The sequence below is a fragment of the Lampetra fluviatilis genome, chromosome 33, assembly GCF_964198595.1.
Source record: "Lampetra fluviatilis chromosome 33, kcLamFluv1.1, whole genome shotgun sequence".
Taxonomy (NCBI): Eukaryota; Metazoa; Chordata; class Hyperoartia; order Petromyzontiformes; family Petromyzontidae; genus Lampetra; species Lampetra fluviatilis.
The window spans coordinates 1,179,536-1,198,611 of NC_136307.1; the positions used below are offsets into that span (position 1 = coordinate 1,179,536).

At 43.4% G+C, this 19,076-nt stretch overlaps 1 protein-coding gene across 2 annotated transcripts in view; it reads left to right on the forward strand.

Moving 5' to 3' along the window:
* Window positions 1-19,076, forward strand: part of BTBD7 (BTB domain containing 7) — a 58,712-nt gene that overhangs the window by 9,493 nt on the left and 30,143 nt on the right. Inside the window, exons 2-7 of one of the 2 annotated variants that reach the window (XM_078871776.1) lie at window positions 6,242-6,432; window positions 7,676-8,025; window positions 9,228-9,383; window positions 12,508-12,757; window positions 13,606-13,784; window positions 14,660-15,062. In XM_078871776.1, coding sequence (XP_078727902.1) covers window positions 6,351-6,432; window positions 7,676-8,025; window positions 9,228-9,383; window positions 12,508-12,757; window positions 13,606-13,784; window positions 14,660-15,062 — 1,420 coding nt within the window. In that variant the 5' untranslated portion in view covers window positions 6,242-6,350. The remainder of the gene's footprint in view (window positions 1-6,241; window positions 6,433-7,675; window positions 8,026-9,227; window positions 9,384-12,507; window positions 12,758-13,605; window positions 13,785-14,659; window positions 15,063-19,076) is intronic. The other variant, XM_078871777.1, reaches the window with a different exon arrangement.

A 19,076-nucleotide genomic window follows, 5' to 3' on the forward strand; every position in this document is an offset into this window, starting at 1 on the left:
AAATTTTCTTCAAAATATGAATTGTTGTGGATAATCATGACCATCAGCCTGCTGTTTAAAGGCCTCCCCATGCCATTGCCATTCTTCACAGTTTTGCGATGCTACAATCCATCACACTTCTGCACATACACCCAGATAATAATTTCATCATTTATGTTTATGCCATATTTTCTGCAGTCCAATTTTTGGAAACGATCATGGTATGTTGCTGTGAATAGCCTTGATCTGAGAGTATTTTCTCTCCAGACTTCATATTTATCTTTTGTCTGTCTATGCAATATCAGTGCAGCAGCTGCTTCTTTGTAATTTTTTTGTAATATCTTTGGATACATTTATTTGTTTTTATTAAGGCCATGGTTTGTCAAAGCTCGGATGACTGCATTGGCTTCCACTGAATAAGATGCCTCTTTTATAGTTTACAAAAGCGAGGCATAATAGTGTATGAAATTCATATATAGTGGAATGATGACTCAATTCATCTTCTTTTCAGAAGGGATTTTTTTTTTCTTTAAACCACAGAGATATATTATTATGTTTTACCCAGGAAAGCCTTTCAGAGTCTCAAGACTTTTTCAGGAGGATCCTGTCGAGTTTTCACAGTTGGGGGCGATGTTGCTCTCTGCAATTCCCATTGAGTAATTTGCAGGTGGTTTTTCAATTCCAGTTTTATTCTGGATTTCTTTTAGCGATGGGAGGAAACTGGAGAATCCGGAGGAAACCAATGCAGAATAATGCGAGAATTATGAAATCCGCACAGAAAGGGGCCCGAGTCAGGAATCAATCCCAGGTGATTATTTCTGAAAGACACACAAGCATTACCACTGTGCCACACATATTGCATCTACTTCCACATGGTAGTTGAGACGTCAGAGTACAGCTTCAACACTCAATTCCATTTAGCTGCTTTGGTCGCAGTGGCTGGCAATGCCCACGACAGCCATCGACACTACTGTTATTATCTTCATCAGGCAGTAATGGCAGTGATGGTGGCAGTAACTACAGTAGTAACTTTGTCTGTCATCGTCATTGTAGTCATAATAGTTTCTTATCTGTTCACGATTGCACAAGATTGAATGACTTTCGCTCCAAACTGTTCGCAAACTTTATATTATCGACTAATATAATGGCTAATAGGATCATTTTATCGTCCATTCTGTGACTCATAGCGTATATTAAATAACAGATAATAGAAGTGCAGTTCTACAGATAACACTATGTAACACAATTTTTGTTCCTGGGTAGTAAGTATTAATTCATAATTTCTTATGCCTAAAAAGTATAGAAAATGGCTATTATTCCCCACAAACTTTGCTTTTGTGACCAGGACAGTGATATTTTTAAATTTACCATTTTTTCGTTCAAATGAAGTCAGAAAACAACAGCATATTAATCAAAATTAACATGTATTTATACTAAAGTAATACAAAAATTACTACAAAAGATTTAGAAGTGAGTAGTTTTTCGAGATTTACAATTCTACTGTAAATCACTTTCACGAATCAGCCCCCAAATGTAGTCTCCCATCATGTTTTTGTTATACTGTCCTTGGTAGCGGCGTTCAAAGTCCAGTATATCCTGGTGGAAGCGCTCGCCTTGCTCCTCCGAGTGCTCCCATGTTCTCCTTGAATTTATCAAGATGAGCATCAAGGATATGGACTTTGAGGGACATCCTACAGCCCATTGTGCGTAGTTCTTCACCAGAGTCTCAACCAGCTCTACATAGTTTTCGACCTTGTGATTGCGCAGGAAGCCACGAACCACTGCGACAAAGCTGTTTCAAGCCGCTTTCTTCTTATCGGTGAGCTTCTTGGGGAATTAATTGCACTCCAGAATCTTCTTTATCTGTGGTCTGACGAAGACACCGGCTTTGACCTTTGCCTCAGACATTAGGGAAGACGTCTTGAAGGTACTTTAAGGCTGCTGACTCCTTATCTACAGCTCTGACAAATTGTTTAATAAGGCCCAATTTGATGGGCAGTGGTGGCATCAGCACCTTCCGGGGGTCCACCAGTGGCTCCCACTTGACGTTGTTCCTCCCCACAGAGAACTCGGTCCATTGTGGCCAGTTCCGCCTGTGGTAGTGCGCCTTGGTGTGCCTGCTGTCCCAAAGGCAAAGATAGCAGGGAAACTTGGTAAAATCGCCTTGGAGACCCATCAGGAATGCCACCATTTTGAAGTCTCCGATGACCTCCCAGCCGTACGCATCATACTTCAAGGCATCCAGCAAGGTCTTGATGCTGTTGTAATCCTCTTTGAGGTGCACCGAGTGAGCCAGGGGAAGAGACGGGTACTTTTTACCATTATGGAGGAGCACGGTTTTGAGGCTCCGGGATGAGCTGTCAATGAAGAGGTGCCACTCATTCTGGTTACACGCGAATCCGATTGCCTCGAACAGACTGGTCACATTGTGGCAGAAGCAGAGCCCATCTTGACGGGTGAAGAAGCTGCAAAAAGGTTGGTGACGCTTCCTCTGATCTACGACTTGCACACTTTCATCCAACAAGTTCCACTGCTTGAGCCTAGACGTCAAAGCTCAGCATTGGACTTGGTGAGACCAAGATCTCTGATCAAGTCGTTGAGGTCTTGTTGGTTGGGGTAGTATGGGTTTCTCTTCTCAGCTCCACCTCTGAAATTGTCATCTGGATCGACAACGTCTTCTTCGCTCTCTGACTTTCTGCTCTCTTCTAAAGACGGCTGCTCTCTCTCCAGAGGAGTGGGTACGGGGAGCTCATGGCAGTGTGGCACCGGGGTGATGGATGACGGAAGGTCTGGATACGTGATAGCAGGTGCATTCTTGCCAGTCCGACGTTTGGAAGGGTCCACCATGCAGAAGTAGCAGTTGCTTGAGTGGTCTGTGGGTTTCCGCCAAATTCTTGGGATAGCGAACTTCATGGCTCTCTTTTCCCCTTTGTACCATCTTAAAAAATACATGTATTTCACCCATGACTAATGTGTAAGAGATTCTCGCAACATTTTTCATATATATATTTTTTCAATAACATTGAAAATTGTAAAAATAATAAACTTTTACAATTTACATTTCTTTAAACAAATTTATAACAAAATTTCGAGCAACAATTTGTACATCTTACCATACAGAGTTTTTTTGCATTGCTCGTAGGTGAAATGAGGTCCCCAGGGTTTGTCTTGATCCCTGACAGGCATGCCAAAATATGCCTTGTAGGCCTCACATCTTAGCAGATGCTTCAACAGAGTACTTTTTCGCTCTTGTCTTGATAAATTGGCCGCAGACATAGCAAAATGCATCTGCCGGACGCTTGCAGCCTCTTGATGCCATTTCAGAAAAATGCAGATATGTATCCACTTAGGCAGCTGGAATCCAACTGAACTGGTGGGCTTAAGGCCCCTGCATTTTTACGACTTTATATTACTGGAAAGTTATCGAATGTTCTAGAAGTTACTCTAAGTTTACTCAGCACTGAATCTATCTGGAATGTTCTGGAAAATTAATTTCAAAATATAAATATTCTTGTCACAAAAGCAAAGTTTGTGGGGAATAATAGCCATTTTATGTACTTTTGAGGCATAAGCCATTAGGAAATAACACTTACTACCCAGGAACAAACAAAAAATTGTTGCAGTGTAATGGGAATATTTGAGGATTTGTTGGCCTGACTCCTCAGATGTTAAAAAGACTGGATGAGAGGAGTTTCAAGCCTGTTTACATGCTTTATCATCCGCTTGTCAAGAAAAAGCTTATTATTTTTGGAAATAAATGGTTCCTAGATTCTCGCTGTTTTTGCAAGATCCACCAATTGACACTTAGTGGGTAACTCATGAGAAATTGGGAGAGATGGAAGTGGCTGGGGGGGGGGTAAGCCTTGGTCCAGAATTGGTTGACCATGGCTGATGGTGGTGATGAATAGTCATGCCATACTGCTGCAGTGCAGCATTCTGCCTTGTCCTGAAATGTAGAACATCTGCCTTGGTGTGGTACCTTGGAGCACTTGGCTCACAATCAAAGGGTTGAACATTCAAATTCGTTTGAGGGCTGGCTTAGCCCTGGGACAATAAAACAAGTACCAACAATGTGGGAAGTCATTAGTGGGCACCCTATGGATACACTGGCCCCTAGCCATAGCAGTGTGGAATTTACATCACTGGATTACAGCTGCCAAGCTCCTCCCCAGTGTTGGAGTGAGGAGACAACGTGGTTGTAGGACTTATCCTTCAATCTTTTACGGAGTCTAATGCCCCATGAGGATATTCACTGTAAGCTCCTGTTAGATAATATAACCAACAGAAGATGTGTCCACCAGTGGTCACATGTTCAGTTCTTGAAGCATCCAACGCCTCATCCATTGCTACTTATGCACACCTATGGTGCTCTATGTGCAGCATTTAAATCCATACTCTAGGCCCAATTGACAATGTGCTCATTTTGTTGTTGGCAGCAGGCCACATTCAGTCTTTTTTGGCATTAAAAAAAAATAACAACATGAGTGGGTAATAGAGGTTTGCCAAATATTGACAAAATATTTCCAACACGTGATTAGGCTCATTGTTGTAAAGGAAATGGAAATTTTCGACATATATATCTACTGTTGCATGAACACAATTAAAAATAAGGAGAACGTTTAATACCAGTACACTAAAATTGGCCTTATTTTTTTGTTCAATGCAATTATATATGAAAAGTTAAGAAAATTACTCTCCCCTGCTCAACGGAGTGGTGCTCATCTGCATGAGAATCCCGGAGCCAGTAATATAAGCTCCACTTTCCTGTGGCAGGGGCCAGTTTCCCCCCAAGACAACCAATAGTCACTTTTCATGAACTGCTAGTCATTTAATTGACTTCCGATGAATGATGGATAATATTAGAATAAAAAGGTTGACTGCTGGAGCTATGCTAAGCGCACTGCGTTTATCAACTTGACCTGCCTAGTTTGATTCCTGGCTAACATGAGTGGTGAGTGGTATTTGAATTGGTCCTGACCTACCCCTTGACCGACACACACTGAACAACTTGGTCAAGTATGGGTAAACAACTCTTATGACCGACAAGTGTGGGGAGGCCCTTACACATCGGTGAATTGAAAAAAGGGCAATAAATTAGAATTGCTTTGTTTTTATAAAGAGAAGGAAATGGTAGACGTAAAGGTGGGGAGGTTCTGAGTATCCATGGAGATTACATCAGAGGACAATTAAAGGAAGTAGCCAGTGTGGGTGTTTTGTTTGGGTGGTGTTTATGCATTCATGGGTATCTTGGCCAATAAAATGCCTAATGCATAACCAGCTGGAATAGAACCATACATTCTCATTCCTGCGCCCACACTATAGTGGGAAATTGAGTTTAAAGTGACTGTCTCCGTTGCTTTACACCGCACATAAACGTGTTCAGGGATAGATCCTGAACTGCTCATAGGCTACTTTCCTAGTTGAGATTTGTTCTTCTTTAGCCACACACTAGCATTTGAAACAACAATTTCCAAGTACTATTTTTTTTAATGTTTAAAGAAAATATAGTGAATGCATTTCGAGTGTAGTTCAGGTCCGTTATTCATGGAAATTCGGCCGAAATGTGCAATTCCTGGCCCACCAATCTTGCTTGTCAGGCAATATGGAAAAGCCTGCATGGCTGATAAAATATAATTGGTATAAGTGCTAAACCAAATTTAATCTGCTGGAGATTAGTTGTCAGCTTAAAAATATCCTTTGCTCATATCATATATTTTCATTTTTACAAAGGTATTTTTGTATCTTAAAGTTGTTAATGGGTACTTGCAATAAACTTTGTTGGTACAGTTACTGCAAATGGAATGTTATTTATATGCACACAGTGGGGGTGAGGTGGTGGCGCACTAATTTACGGTAACACGTTGCACTACAAACTTGAGCACATTATTTTGATTCCTGGTCAAGGCTTATATCAGTTGTGTGATCTCTGGAGTGGTCCTAGATCTCCCTGTACTCCCTTGAACCTGAACTCATGGATGTGATGACATGGTCAAAAACCCCAATGACCATCATGGCTTGAGGTGTATTGACAAAGAGCTGATGATTATTATACGTACATTTTTACATCCTTGGCTATTTCCATATATACTCACAGTACTTTATTGTAAATGTGTTTATATTATAATTTATACTGTTCAGAACACTTTGTTCAGCCACTTTACTCAACCAGATTTCTTACTAATTGGGATTGTTTTGCTTGAGGTCATAGGATATGCAACTAAATGTGACTCATTGGACGTTTGTTGTTTGTGATTTTCTGCAGGCACATCATTAAATCACAGCCGTGGTCCGATACCGTTTGCCTGCGAGCGAACGAGTGGCAGTTTGGCACCTGAACACGCGAGCATGCTTTGCTGCTTGCTCTAGCGAGCATGGGGGCCAGTCCATCCCACGTACACCACTCCTTCCCGCAGCGCGGCCGCATCAACGCTCTGCACCATCCGTCCAATGCAGGTGCCGTTCTCAGCTCGCAAGAACACCGCAGTGTTGTTGCCAGTGTGTAATATATTCACCAGGCAGATTATTGGTTCATATATTCAAATAGATTATTTCACTCACTGTACACTTGTATGAATAATTGATTAGTTTGTGATGTATGCGTGTTATATGCAAATTATTTGCTGATGTTAGATTAACATTGGGGATTTAATGAGATTGGACATGCATTGCTGAAGACATAAGAATGCAACACGACATGGTAAAAATAGGTTAAAATCTATTTCAAAATTCTATCACGACCCTGAATCGTAATAACGCACATAGGGAGAGATCCTTTAAACAACTTGTTGTGCAGGCCGGGTGGGTCAGGGGTCAGCACTGAACCAGGACTGCTGAGATGTTGGGCTCGAACCCATGATCAAACTGGGTTCTCATGCATAGAGATTTAATTGTCACAGCCCAGTTACCATGGATGGTTAAAAAAGCATAACATTATATTGGGGTTTTCACTTAATTTGGCTAAATTTAGAGTCTGAGAGTTGACTATCGACGGGCCTGCTAGCAGGGCATATAGTAAGTGTGCCCCCTAGGTTCCTTAAAGCAATCTTATAAACAAAGTTGTGTATTCTCATTCAAGGTATGTTCTATCACACAGGGTGATGCACCCCCTGTAAGAGTTTTAATTTATACTTGGTCCGTGACATGATGACATAGCAAGGTTGATGTGGACCTTTTTCTGTTATGCCATTGTTTAGGTTTTCCATGCGCACTTGAGTTTCTTCCCACATGCAAAGTACTTAAAATGTAATGGGCCAAATTTCCTAATGCCTGACCCTCCTGAAAAAGTCTTGGTACTTCGTAAGGTGTTATGGTAAAAATAATTGCTTAAATTATAGCCTTTTCACAACTTCATTTATGTGGGCAATTAAACCACCATATGTTCCAACATTTGTTTATTTTGCTTCAATGTGGATTTAATTTTCATAGTTTGCATTTCATGTCCCAATTGGGATGGCCATTGCTCTTAAGTTATGGATTAAATGTATATATTGTCCTCCCTGTTCATTGCTTAAAATTTATTCTGAAAATTATAATTTATGTACCTTTAACGCAACTTTTGCTGGTGCTACTTTGTGAATATGTTGTAGCCTAGATCTATTATGCCGAAGTTACAAATTACATTCCATGCTGTGGTATTTGATTCTGAAGTCAGAGGCATGAAATCAAGTTTACAACGGTGTTCCTGTATTTTGTGCAGGTATTTCTGTGCTGGCACAACACCAAGGCTTCAGCCTGGACAGCAAACGTGCCGGAGTTGGGCTCGGCGGGGGGAGCGGTGGAGGCGGCGGCTGCGGTGGCAGCGGAGTACCGGGAAGTGTCGGGCACGCGATGGGCGGCGGCAGCAGCGGAGGTTTCGGGGCCGCCGCGTCGGCCGCGCTGTCGCGCCCAGGCTCCCACGAGCGCCAGCGCAGCGAGCGCAAGCGCAAGGCTGCAGCGCCCAGCTTGGCCACGCTGAAGCAGAAGCTGAGCCGGCGGCGTCGCGCGGGGCGCTCGGCCCACCATGCCAAGCAGATGCGAGAATTGCTGTCCGGCTGGGCTCTGCCAGAGGTCAGTGTTTGTCATCCTTTATTGCGTGTTTATGTGCAGCTTTGACATTTTTTTATAATCTGTTGAGTGGCATCGTCATTATAGAGGTTTGATGCCCATGAGAGACGCTTTCCAGATCTTGTGGTCTTCGGTGTGTCTCGTGGATGGTCCCATTCACCTGCTCATATTGCCCTCCCAACTGATCTCTTTTCCTGCTCTTACCTTCCATTTCCCTTGATATTTACATACACACATTTTTAAGTAGTGTTTTTTTATATCCAGGTAATGATATTGGAAGTTGTTTGGGTTTTTCAGTCTTGTCATTTGCGCCGTGACAATGTCAGTGCCTCTTGCCATTGTCCTATAAGCAATCTGAAACGGTGGAATCATTCTGACAGTTCTGGAAAGGGCACATTCATTTGCATAGGTCTGAGCCCAGTGAAAGGCATTAAGAGTTGATGCAAAGCCTGAAGGGCTGGCTTCAAAATGAGCCTCTCCAGCCAAGTCCATTGTCGTCTTTTAAAGGCTTAAGGTGGCCATTATATGAGCGTAACATTGTGCTTAAGTCACGATGAGAAGGCTGGACAACTCAAGCAGTAAAGTTCTATTACAGTTATCTTGCCCTCTTCCTTGCTGCCCTTCAACATCTCCCTCAGCCATAAAACTCAGAACCTTTGGTGAAGTGTCTGAATACCAGGAGAACATCCTGCTTGAGTATTGTGTGGTTAGAAACTGTGTCATGAAACCTATTTTACATAATTATTGACAGCCTCCATTGGTTCGTAATAAAATAATTACATTTCCATCAATAATGAAAACGCCAATGGGTGAAGGTTTTGCCAAGCCTTGTCGGTCATTGTGGTTTTTTAACATAATTCAACACGCTGATCAGTGTGGATGGTCTGTAATTGAACTCAGGTCACCAGGTTGATAGCGCAGCGTGAATATCACTGTATCACTGCTCCACTTGGCATGGTGATTAGGTTTTAATCATTGTTAATCACAATGCTTCAACCTCATCGTAATAAAATGATCTCTTCATCCACTGGCATAAACTTGGTAAAACCACCTTGCAACTGCTTATTCCGAATACACGTCGTCAATACACTCGCTTGATCCTGCCCTTTCCATGATTAATGTTGTTTCGTTAGTCTCATTGTACGATACTGCTGTCGCCGCTGCTGTTGATAGCGTTCTCATGGTGTTGTGTCGCGTGGGTTCAGGTGAGTGCGTTGGTGGAGGAGTACGAGGCAGCGGCTGCACTGAAGGAGGTTGCGCAGCAGGCGAGTCTGGCACGACCCACTGCCCATGGCCTCCGCCACCATCTGTCTTGCCTCTACGAGTACAAGTACTGCACCGATATGGACCTCATCTTTCAGGTAATTCCGCAAAAGCACCCGAGACCGGTGAGGTGACCACCTGGATTGTGGAATTAGGCTTTGGCAATGCAAGCCGGTGCTTTTTCGGGGAGGGGATCATTGGCTTAAAACCCGTTGTTGCCATTTTAAGCATTATTACTCGTGCAGCATTCGTTTACTGTACTATCCAGAAATAACCCGCACTGGCGAGCCATGGTGTGCACAGGTACTCCGACAATCGCCCTGGTTACTCTACTGCGTTGTGCGTCTGTCGTTTTGGGTAAATGGAGCATATCAACCATTGTGTCTTATCTAAACACTACAATGAGTTTTATAAAAGGAAAAATTAAGGAACTTGATATTTACCCATTGAGTAAATGATATAATACATCCTGTCGAGATTACATGTTTAACTGCCGCTTTAAACTCTAACCTGACTACAGTTTACACACTGGTAGGTTAGCCATGATATTGTGATACTGTGATATACCGTACAATATGAAATGTGATATATATTTTTTTTACAAAATTCAGATTCCGATTTTGTGAAGTAAAATGCTTTTTTAATTGACATGCAATTAACACTCTTGGCTGGTCATATAAAACATGTTCCAATATGTGACCTTTGTTGCCAGTATCAAAGTATGGGTTTTACCTCTTCTGTTCGCTTTTTGGCATTCTCTTGTCTGACACTGGTGGTGAGACTAGACCCTCAAGAAGGCTGTCTCTGGTGTAGACCAATCACTTTCAAAGACAATGCATGTTTTTTTTTTGCATGTTTGCTACACGTACGTGTGGTTACTGCAGACATGATTTATTGCAAAAGATTTCTATTTGGTGTTTAATCATCTTAACACCTGTTTTATTGCCAGAAAGGGTAAAACCTATTCTTATTTTTACATCAAAGATGTTCCGTGGGGTGAGGCCATTCCAAGGAACTGGAACATTCTGCGATGTCATAATTTGTGCTTTTTGAGGAACAGAGCATCCCTAGCTGTGAGAGTTTGGAATTATTAGTTTTTTTCTCATTACGTGATAACGATAGCACGCTTCAAAGAAATTCCCACACCTCCGCAGCAGCCCTACAATTGCCTGCTCGTGCCACTGCTGGCAGAAAGGCCCCCTCTAGAGAGCCCCCTCGAGTGGAGACCATTCAGCAGCATGAGACCCTTTACATTTAGCTGCACCGCCGTAATAACACCACCCTCTTGGACAGACACCCAAGATTTGCGGGTGTCACAAGGGAGTGACAGAGGCAGTCCTGTGAGTGCGCCGGCAGGGGAGGTAGCTCTAGTGAGCCCATTTGGAGGGTATTTGGCCTACTCTTCCGTATGAGCCACACACCACACGGGGCCTACTGATCGACTGAGTATCGGGCTGTACTTTTCTCCAATTATCTACACGGGAGTATAAACCATCACGTGAACTAGTCATCCTCGTGGCAGTGGCTTTTGGTGAACCATCGAAAAAACACGGTCACTGCATCACGTGTTTAGGATGCATTTGTCCGGCTGTCTGGAATGCTCTTCCTTCCGATATTAGGAAGACACTGGAGCCTATGCACTTTTAAATCTAGATTGGGCACCCATTTATTTAGAACTGCTTTTTGTGTTTAGTTTGTTGTCCTTTCCCCATATCTCTGATAAGCATGGTTGGCTATGTACGGTGCGAAAGAAGTTCAGCATACATATAATTGAGAATAAAACTTGTAAAACACAGTTTTTAAATTGCTTGCTGAAATACTGAGAGTATCCACGCAATGCCCTGAAATTTTCTCCTGAAACTAAGTTTCAAGCTATAAAATGGTTTGTTTCTGTAGCTTAACTGGTTATACAGGTTATGTAGTGTGCACATGTAACACAGAAGCATATCCAGATTAGGTGACACATTAATCCAACAAAGTAGTGGCCATAAAAAGCGACAGCTTGTTGCCAAACCTTTAAACCTGATATCTATAATTTGCATCATACGTTGACAAGGGAGAAGCAGTGGCTAGTGCACTATGTTATAAACCTCGTTTGGACACTGCTATGAAGTTGGTTAGTACACTGCTATGAACCTGGTTTGTACAGTGCTATGGACCTGGTTGACGAGTTCGATTCCTTGCCACATCTATCATAAGTGGTCGGCAGGCTGAAGTGTGGTCCAATGTTACAACTTGGGGAAGCCTTCATCTGCCAGTGGATTGTCAAAGTGCTACAAATGATAATTATTTGTCATACATTGACATTGCATCCTTATTACCATGTGTTGAATAACAATGGGCAACGTTTGGATGCGGCCTCGGGTTGGCACTAATGCTATAGTTATGATTTGGATTGTTCTTGGTTCTTTTCGGTTAAGTCACGTCTAAAAATAAAATAATAAATTAAAATAACATATTACGACGTTTCGTGACTTAACCGAAAAGAACCAAAGAATAATTCCTGCAGTCACGAAAGCTCCTAAATTAAGATTGATTTGGATTGTGTTTTGAATATGGTTCAGTCATTCGTTCATGCATCTTTGTATGCATGGTGTGTCATGTTGTTACTTAACATTTTCTTGTTGTAAAATAACTCGTACTGGCATGAACATGGGTCTCACGTTTGAGATATCATTTGGAATCTTACTCAAGAAGGAAACGAAATAATCATTTTTACATGTAATTATTGTTAAGTCCGTTATCTTTTCTTTCGTTATGTCTGTTTATAAAATCTCTCACGCCCTACTTAAGAATTTTAGTCGTGAAGTCTGCTATGACCTACCAATTTATTTAGGGTTCAGAACCGATATAATTACACTTCTTTGTTTGGGTGCAGCGAATGCAGTGGATACATTAACAATCAAGCGTGTTTTATTTGTGCACTTAGCAGTCTTCGTTCACACGGCATGTTGCCGAGATAAGCAACTGATTTTTGGAATGGCAGCATGTTAGAAATTGGTTTAGGTTCTATAGCAATTTAGCGGCCTCTGTTGTAAATTGATGAAATCCTTTAACGACACTGTTTATTGATCATGATGGGCGGGCAGCAGTTGACCATATGTTACACTGTTCCGGTACCTCTTCGTGGTAAACAGTGTAAGCCTCGCGTGATTTTTGCCATCACGATGCTTTTTTTTGGAGAACCTTTTGTAATGATTTTAATCCTCTTCTTTTTCCTAGGACACCTGCTTCCCGGTGCACCGGGCCATACTGGTGGCACGCTGTCCGTACTTCCGCAATCGGTTGGCCCTGCCGGGCTCTGCGGCAGGAGGGCCGGCCGGCGCTGGCGGGGTCGGCACGCTGGGTTATGGCGCGGAACTCACGCTGACCCTGGGGGCCGCCGGCGTAGACCTGCACGCCTTCTCCGCGCTGCTGCGCTTCCTGTACACGGGCGAATTGGAGTCTGAGAGCGATGGCGGCGACCCTAATGGTGAGCACCTGGATTGTGGGCATTTCACGCTCGAAGTAGGGGATGCTGCCATTGCTGTAATTGGCCGCAGCATCATGGAAGTCCCTCCCGCCTCTGTGCACTGGGCCATTTTAAATAAATTAGTTTTGATTGTTGTCTTGCGCATTGCCTCAATACGCAAAGAAAAAAAATTAAACGCTAATATAACACTTCTAACGATACAAACTTCTAAACGCTGTATAAAATATAGTGGAGAAATTTCTAAATATCATTTTGTACACCATTTGTAACAAACTTAAGTATTGTTAATGAATTACAGTTGCCTATTATTGTTAAAAACATGTTGTGTAACATTGATCCAATTTCTAAACTTTTTGCTCTGGATGCAGATCTTTAAATCTCTTAAAACAAAGCGGAAGCATGCTCAGTTCCCCTGGTCTTCCTTCCAAAGGACTTATTATATCTTAAAGGGCTCTCATGTTAAGAAATTGTAAGTCCTATTTAATTAAATATTTGGAGGTTTGGTTCGCTGAAGGCTCCCTTATAAAATGTCACGATTATTGAATAAATAAACATGCAGTTATTGGTCAATGCAAAATATCAAGATCTTACAAAAACAAAACAATGCCGTTCCCCAGAAGACATTATACCCTGCCATTTCTCAATATGTCATGAAAATAATATAACACATTTGTAAAACGTTTACAGCAAAGGCCACCTTTTTTGGATAACATTTCTGCTTCAAGTCGTGTTCAGGTGCTCGATAGAACTATTACACAGCGATAGAACCGTGAGAGGTGGCGATGGCTCGGCGTTGCCTTCATCCAGCAATGGATTTGTCACTGCTGACGATTCGTTTGCTTCGGCAGCCGGCGGCAGTGGCTACGCGGGCAAGCAGGGATTGCTGGCGCACGATGGCAGCACATTGGCCCGCCTTGGCGAGGAGTTTGGCACGCCCAACGCGCTGGCTGTCGATCTGCTGGCGCTCCTCGACAGCGGCTGCTACTATGATGCCGTGCTGTGCTTCTCGTCCGACATGGATTACACGGTAGCGCAAGCTGATTCGTTCACGTTGAAGGGAGTATTCCTGTGCTCTTTTTTCCCCAAGTAGTTTTTGTTTCTTAGAATCTTTCTACTGGTTGCCCCAGGGTCTATAACTGGGATGTGATAAAGAGGGAAAACCCCCTTGGGTTGTGCGTACTCTTGTAATGAAGAGAATATCTCATTGGGAAACAGGAGATGCAACTGTCTCTTTTACATTTTTCCTGTTTCCAAATTACCATGAATTTGTCTGCTCCTATTGTATCTCTAAAGCTTAGCAGGGCCTGGTTAATGTTTGGATGGGTGACTACCATAGCTCGCCAGCTATTGTAGGCATGATGCTATGCAGGTGGCCAGAAGGCTTCAGTTTTGGTTATCACCCCTTACTCTGTGTGTGGGGTTTTTGTTCCGTTTTCCTCCCACACACCAAACCCTCAACGGTATTCACTAAATACAGGGCCTTGAGACTTAATCATTATTTCGTGGGTAAATAACTAACATTGTTTACTACGAAAGTGCAATAACACATAGCACAGCAATTGTCTAAATATATATTTCATTTCCATTGCCTTTGAATTGGTTAAAATACATTTAAGAACGCGTGATTTCTCAGCGTTACGTAACCTTGTGGTTGTTCTGTCTGCACAATAACTCTTATCTCTTCTTTCTCGTGCACGCTCGCTCTTGCATGTACTGTATTTATGTTGAATTTCTTTCGCACTGTAGGTCGCCAACCGTGATAATGGGAGGTGCGGGGGAAGGACAACAAACTAAACACAGGACAACAATTAATAATAATATTTATAAAGCGCTTTTCTTCGAGGACCTCAATACTAATCGTGTCCCTGCATGCACGCACGCCACGGCCGTGTGTCTGCGCAGTACACGGAGGTGTGCGGAGGCTACACGGAGCCCATGCCCGGCGACCTTCGCTGCCACAAAGCCATCCTGTCGGCCCGCTCGCCCTTCTTCCGCCGCCTGTTCCAGCGGCGAGCGCGCTCCGGCGAGGAGTTGACAGAGCGCGCTCTGCAGGCCCCCACGCGCATCCTGCTGGACGAGGCGGTGCTGCCACGCCGCTACGGCCCCGCGGTGCTGCACTGCATGTACACCGACTGCCTGGACCTGGCGCTGGTGGCGCCGCCCTCCTCGCCTGCCTGCGGCAGCCCGGTGTCTGTCGGCGCGCTTGGCGAGTTGCACGCCTCGGCCTGCCTGCCGTCTCGCGTCGAGGAGGCCATGGAGCTGTACGGCATCGCGCTCTTCCTCGAGTTTGAGGTCATGGCTCAAGGTGAGCAGCGCACGCGCGCGTCGAGATTCCGCTGCGGCGAGCATGCCCTTGTTGTGCTTTGTTCAGTTAAACTTTGCTAAACTATAAACTAAACTATTTTTATTTCACCAGGGAAGATCCACTGAGCTCTAGTTTTTTTTCACAAGCGACCTGGCCCCAAATGATAGCTGAACAAAAAGTGGCTTATCAGGTGGACATTTATAGCAGCCAAATACTCTAAATGCATCTTGATTATAAATGTGATGGGAAACGCCAGAGGACCCAGAGAAAATTCCATGCGACCACGGGGGGGGGGGGGGGGCATGCAAACTCCAAATATCCGGGCGTCAGGGTCGGGATACCAGACGAGATAGTTAAAATATCGCCACCGTGGCGCCGTGTTGGACAATTTCCAGCACGTTGAATGCAATGGATATCCTGGCTCATGGTCCAGAATTTGCCTGTTAACACAAATGCCTCAGAACTACATTGATCCCATACTGATGTCTCCTTGCAGTGCTCTTTCCACTTCTTTATCCATCGTTCAACCGAGACAACTTCCATCCTGTCCCATTTTTGATGTTGACACCCATAATAGCCAATTGTTGGAAGAGTAAAGTTCCTTATTAGGAAGTTAGAAGAGAATGAGTGTTATGGATTCGCATTAAGTTCAGATTTTACTGAGTAACCCAGATATAGATTTAAATCTGACCACATCTCAATTCCAGTTGAATAAAACCTGACAATAGTCCCATTATAATAACCTTGATACCTTTTCACAGCAAACTATTATTAAATGCAAAATGTTTTTGTTGCTGCCTATTACCAAATAACCCAGAATGTGCCCAATCCCATGTGAACTTGCAAGCTAAGCAGGATGGATCATGGTCAGTGCTTGTATTGGTGACCACCGGGCACAAAAACAGGTGTAGTAGGTGCTGCGTGCAGTCGAGGGCAGTACAGCAAATGGCATTGTTCTATACGCCACCCACCTCCACCGAACCGCGCTAACCAGCGTGGCGAAGTATGGTCAAATAAACCCTCATGGCCTGCACGGTATGGGGAGGCCCTCATCCAAACAGTGGATCGAAAAATGTTCCCTACATGTTTGTGGCCCACATGTAATATGATTATGTAATGACACAGACTCATTGATCATCCCATGGCGTTTCCATTCTGCCAAGTCATGCGCTGTTAGATAGTCAACAGTTAAATGTCTCGCATGGATGGGCACTGTCAACACTCGCATTAATGGGTTGCATTCATTTTCTCCGGCTAGCCACCTTCCAAGTGCTGTCCTATGAATGGGCTCTAACATTGCTGGCTGTCACTGTAAAGCCTGCAACAACCGGGCATGTTACCCTTGTTGGATTTTGAAAGGAGGGCTTTTAACATCGGAGAGCCTCGGTGTATAGACCAGTGGAACTTTTAGCCGACTTCTAAGCAATACATTTAGCATTGTTTAGTTATAAATGTTACCTAAATAGCAAGAAAATATGAATAACAACACCATAATAATTTTATCAAATTATAATGGAAACTCTTACTCGACTTACATTGCTGAGACCTCTTTCTAAGTCTATTTGTTTGTCTCAGAAATCAATATTTAATTGTATGTCCGGTCTGTGTCTTAAAATGTGTTATGGTTCAACAAAAAATGCGAGCATTATGAAGAGATATTGTACATTTGCATGTAATACTGTAAAAATACTGTATCGTTGTACACCACACGGGATACTGGGACTAATTACATCTCATGGAGGATTGCTCCGCCGAATAAAATGGTTCCGCGGTTCGGTTTGTAAGTACGACCGAAATTATCGCAAGCCGGATGGTTAAAAATAATAACATCTTATGAGTGCGGATATTTGTAATTCAGATGTTCGTACCTCGCGGACTGCCTGTACTTAAAAAAAAAACTACGTGTAAAATCTCAAGTGGTCTGTTGGTCTGAACTTCGCTGACTTGAACGCACCTGAGTGCAGCACTGAAATTAATGACAATGATCTCCACCGAGCAGACCTTGGAATTTCTTCACTTTCTACTCAAGAAAATTATAAGTTATTGGATTAAAAAAATCTAAAGTTAAACACATTTGAAAATGCCTGCTAATTGTATTGGTATTTATTCAAATGATCAATATTTAACACAAGTAAGAGGGCACACTCACCTAATGTCTGTTGCCATTCAAGGGATAATTGACACCGCGGTCTCCCAAAGGCCCTGTTCTCACGAGTCTTGCTTTCCCTGACTTCTCGTGCGATGCTGGCACTTTACATATTGATGTGGTGTGATGCCAGGAAGCGTGGACTTGCCATAGTGGAAAACCAAAATAGATGAGAGATTAACTCCTTTTCCAGGGTGCTATGCTCCCGGCACGGGTAAATCCTCAGTCAGCCGATGTTGTTGGTCAGTCGTGCTAAATGTAGCACTTAAGACTTTGCAGTGAATTGCTTGCAGAGCAGAGCAGAGCAATTGCAGCTCGCTGGATAGAGATGAGCGTAGTGAGATTAAATTAAAGCAGGTGATTTTATCTGTTTTCACCGTTTTTTACCTGGCTATTGCTCTGCTTTTAGACTCCATGTGAAGTATGCATTGCAAGTCCAGTCAGTCTTTACTCGCAGGATGAGACCAATATTGTGCAACAATTAAAACAAAAATCTCACAAATGTTATCATGGAAACGTCGTCGACAGGCATTGTGTGGGCCATGGAACTGCCAAAGATGTGTTTACTTACTACCATGCTTGAATAGATACTTGTGTTATTGATGTGTGTTATACTGTGCGTGGGAGGTGTTACAAATACATACATGTGCAATGCTCTCTAATATGGTATTTCACAGAGGTTGGTGCTGCACTTGTTAAAACGAAAATACCTGACCGAATGAAAATGCTTGGTCGCTGCGGTTTTAAAGCAGAGGGAGGGCTAGCGGTTGCAATATCTGCAGAGCCTGTGGTTCGTCAACAAACATTGATTGGTTTTTATACTACTTTTGTGTTCTTAGAACCATGGCTTTTTCCACTACTGGTGTGTAACAAGATCGTGGAAGGATAAGGTTGTTGTTTATTTTCATCTCCATTCCACAGGAGTTCCCTTTACTTGCCCAACTATCCTCTGTTTCCATGACACCTTTCACGTGTGCCACACCATGGCAACGCTTAGTTCACTGCCAAGGTCCATGTGTCCCTACGACTTTATAAGTAGTGCCTAAGTCGTCATAAGCTTACTCGGGGCCTTGGCCCAGGACCAGACTTATTGAAGGGTCATGATACCCTGGGCAACCGTGCTGACCCGAGAAACACTCGTGGTGTCATTGGGTCACCGCCTCAGTCACGCATGAGCCTGAACGCAACTGACCTCGCTCGGCCACAAGGCATGCGGCGATCCCCCACCCCCTTCCTCTGCGGTTCGCTTATTAGTCACAACTTACGGTTTGCCATTCCGTACGATAATATATTTTCCATGTCTCGTTTTTGCTGTTTCGCTCGTTTTGTTCGAGCTATGTTAGACAACATGTAACAATAGCATATAGTTGTCATACTTTGTAAACAATAATTTCTTACACGCATTAGTTTATGCATACATTATGGCCATAGGAATAGATTTCAGTTTATAAATCCTCACATGTCAACCATCACCAAAATGCAATGTAAAAAGAACACATTAAAGAGTCATTCTGAAAACGGATGTTTACTCGATGGAGACAAACCTAGTATATGCTACACTGAAATATTGTTATAAACCCAAGTTGATGATGGGATATTGTAACCCTCTTACCGCCGCTGCTGCTAGCTCACACAGTGGATGTCCTGCCGAGCCGAGGTGTGCTCACCCATGGTTGGTGACTGGGCTGTAAGGAGTAGGGGCTAGAGCGAGAGAAGCACATGGGTGGAACATGAGAGCACAAGGACCGCTCTGTGTGTGTGGGGGACATGACTCAGTTCGGATTGGCACCGTTTGGCCACCGTTTTGGCTCAAGAGCCGCTCTGGTTTGTGCAGAACAGGTCATGAAAACATGGGTCCCAGGGTGGTC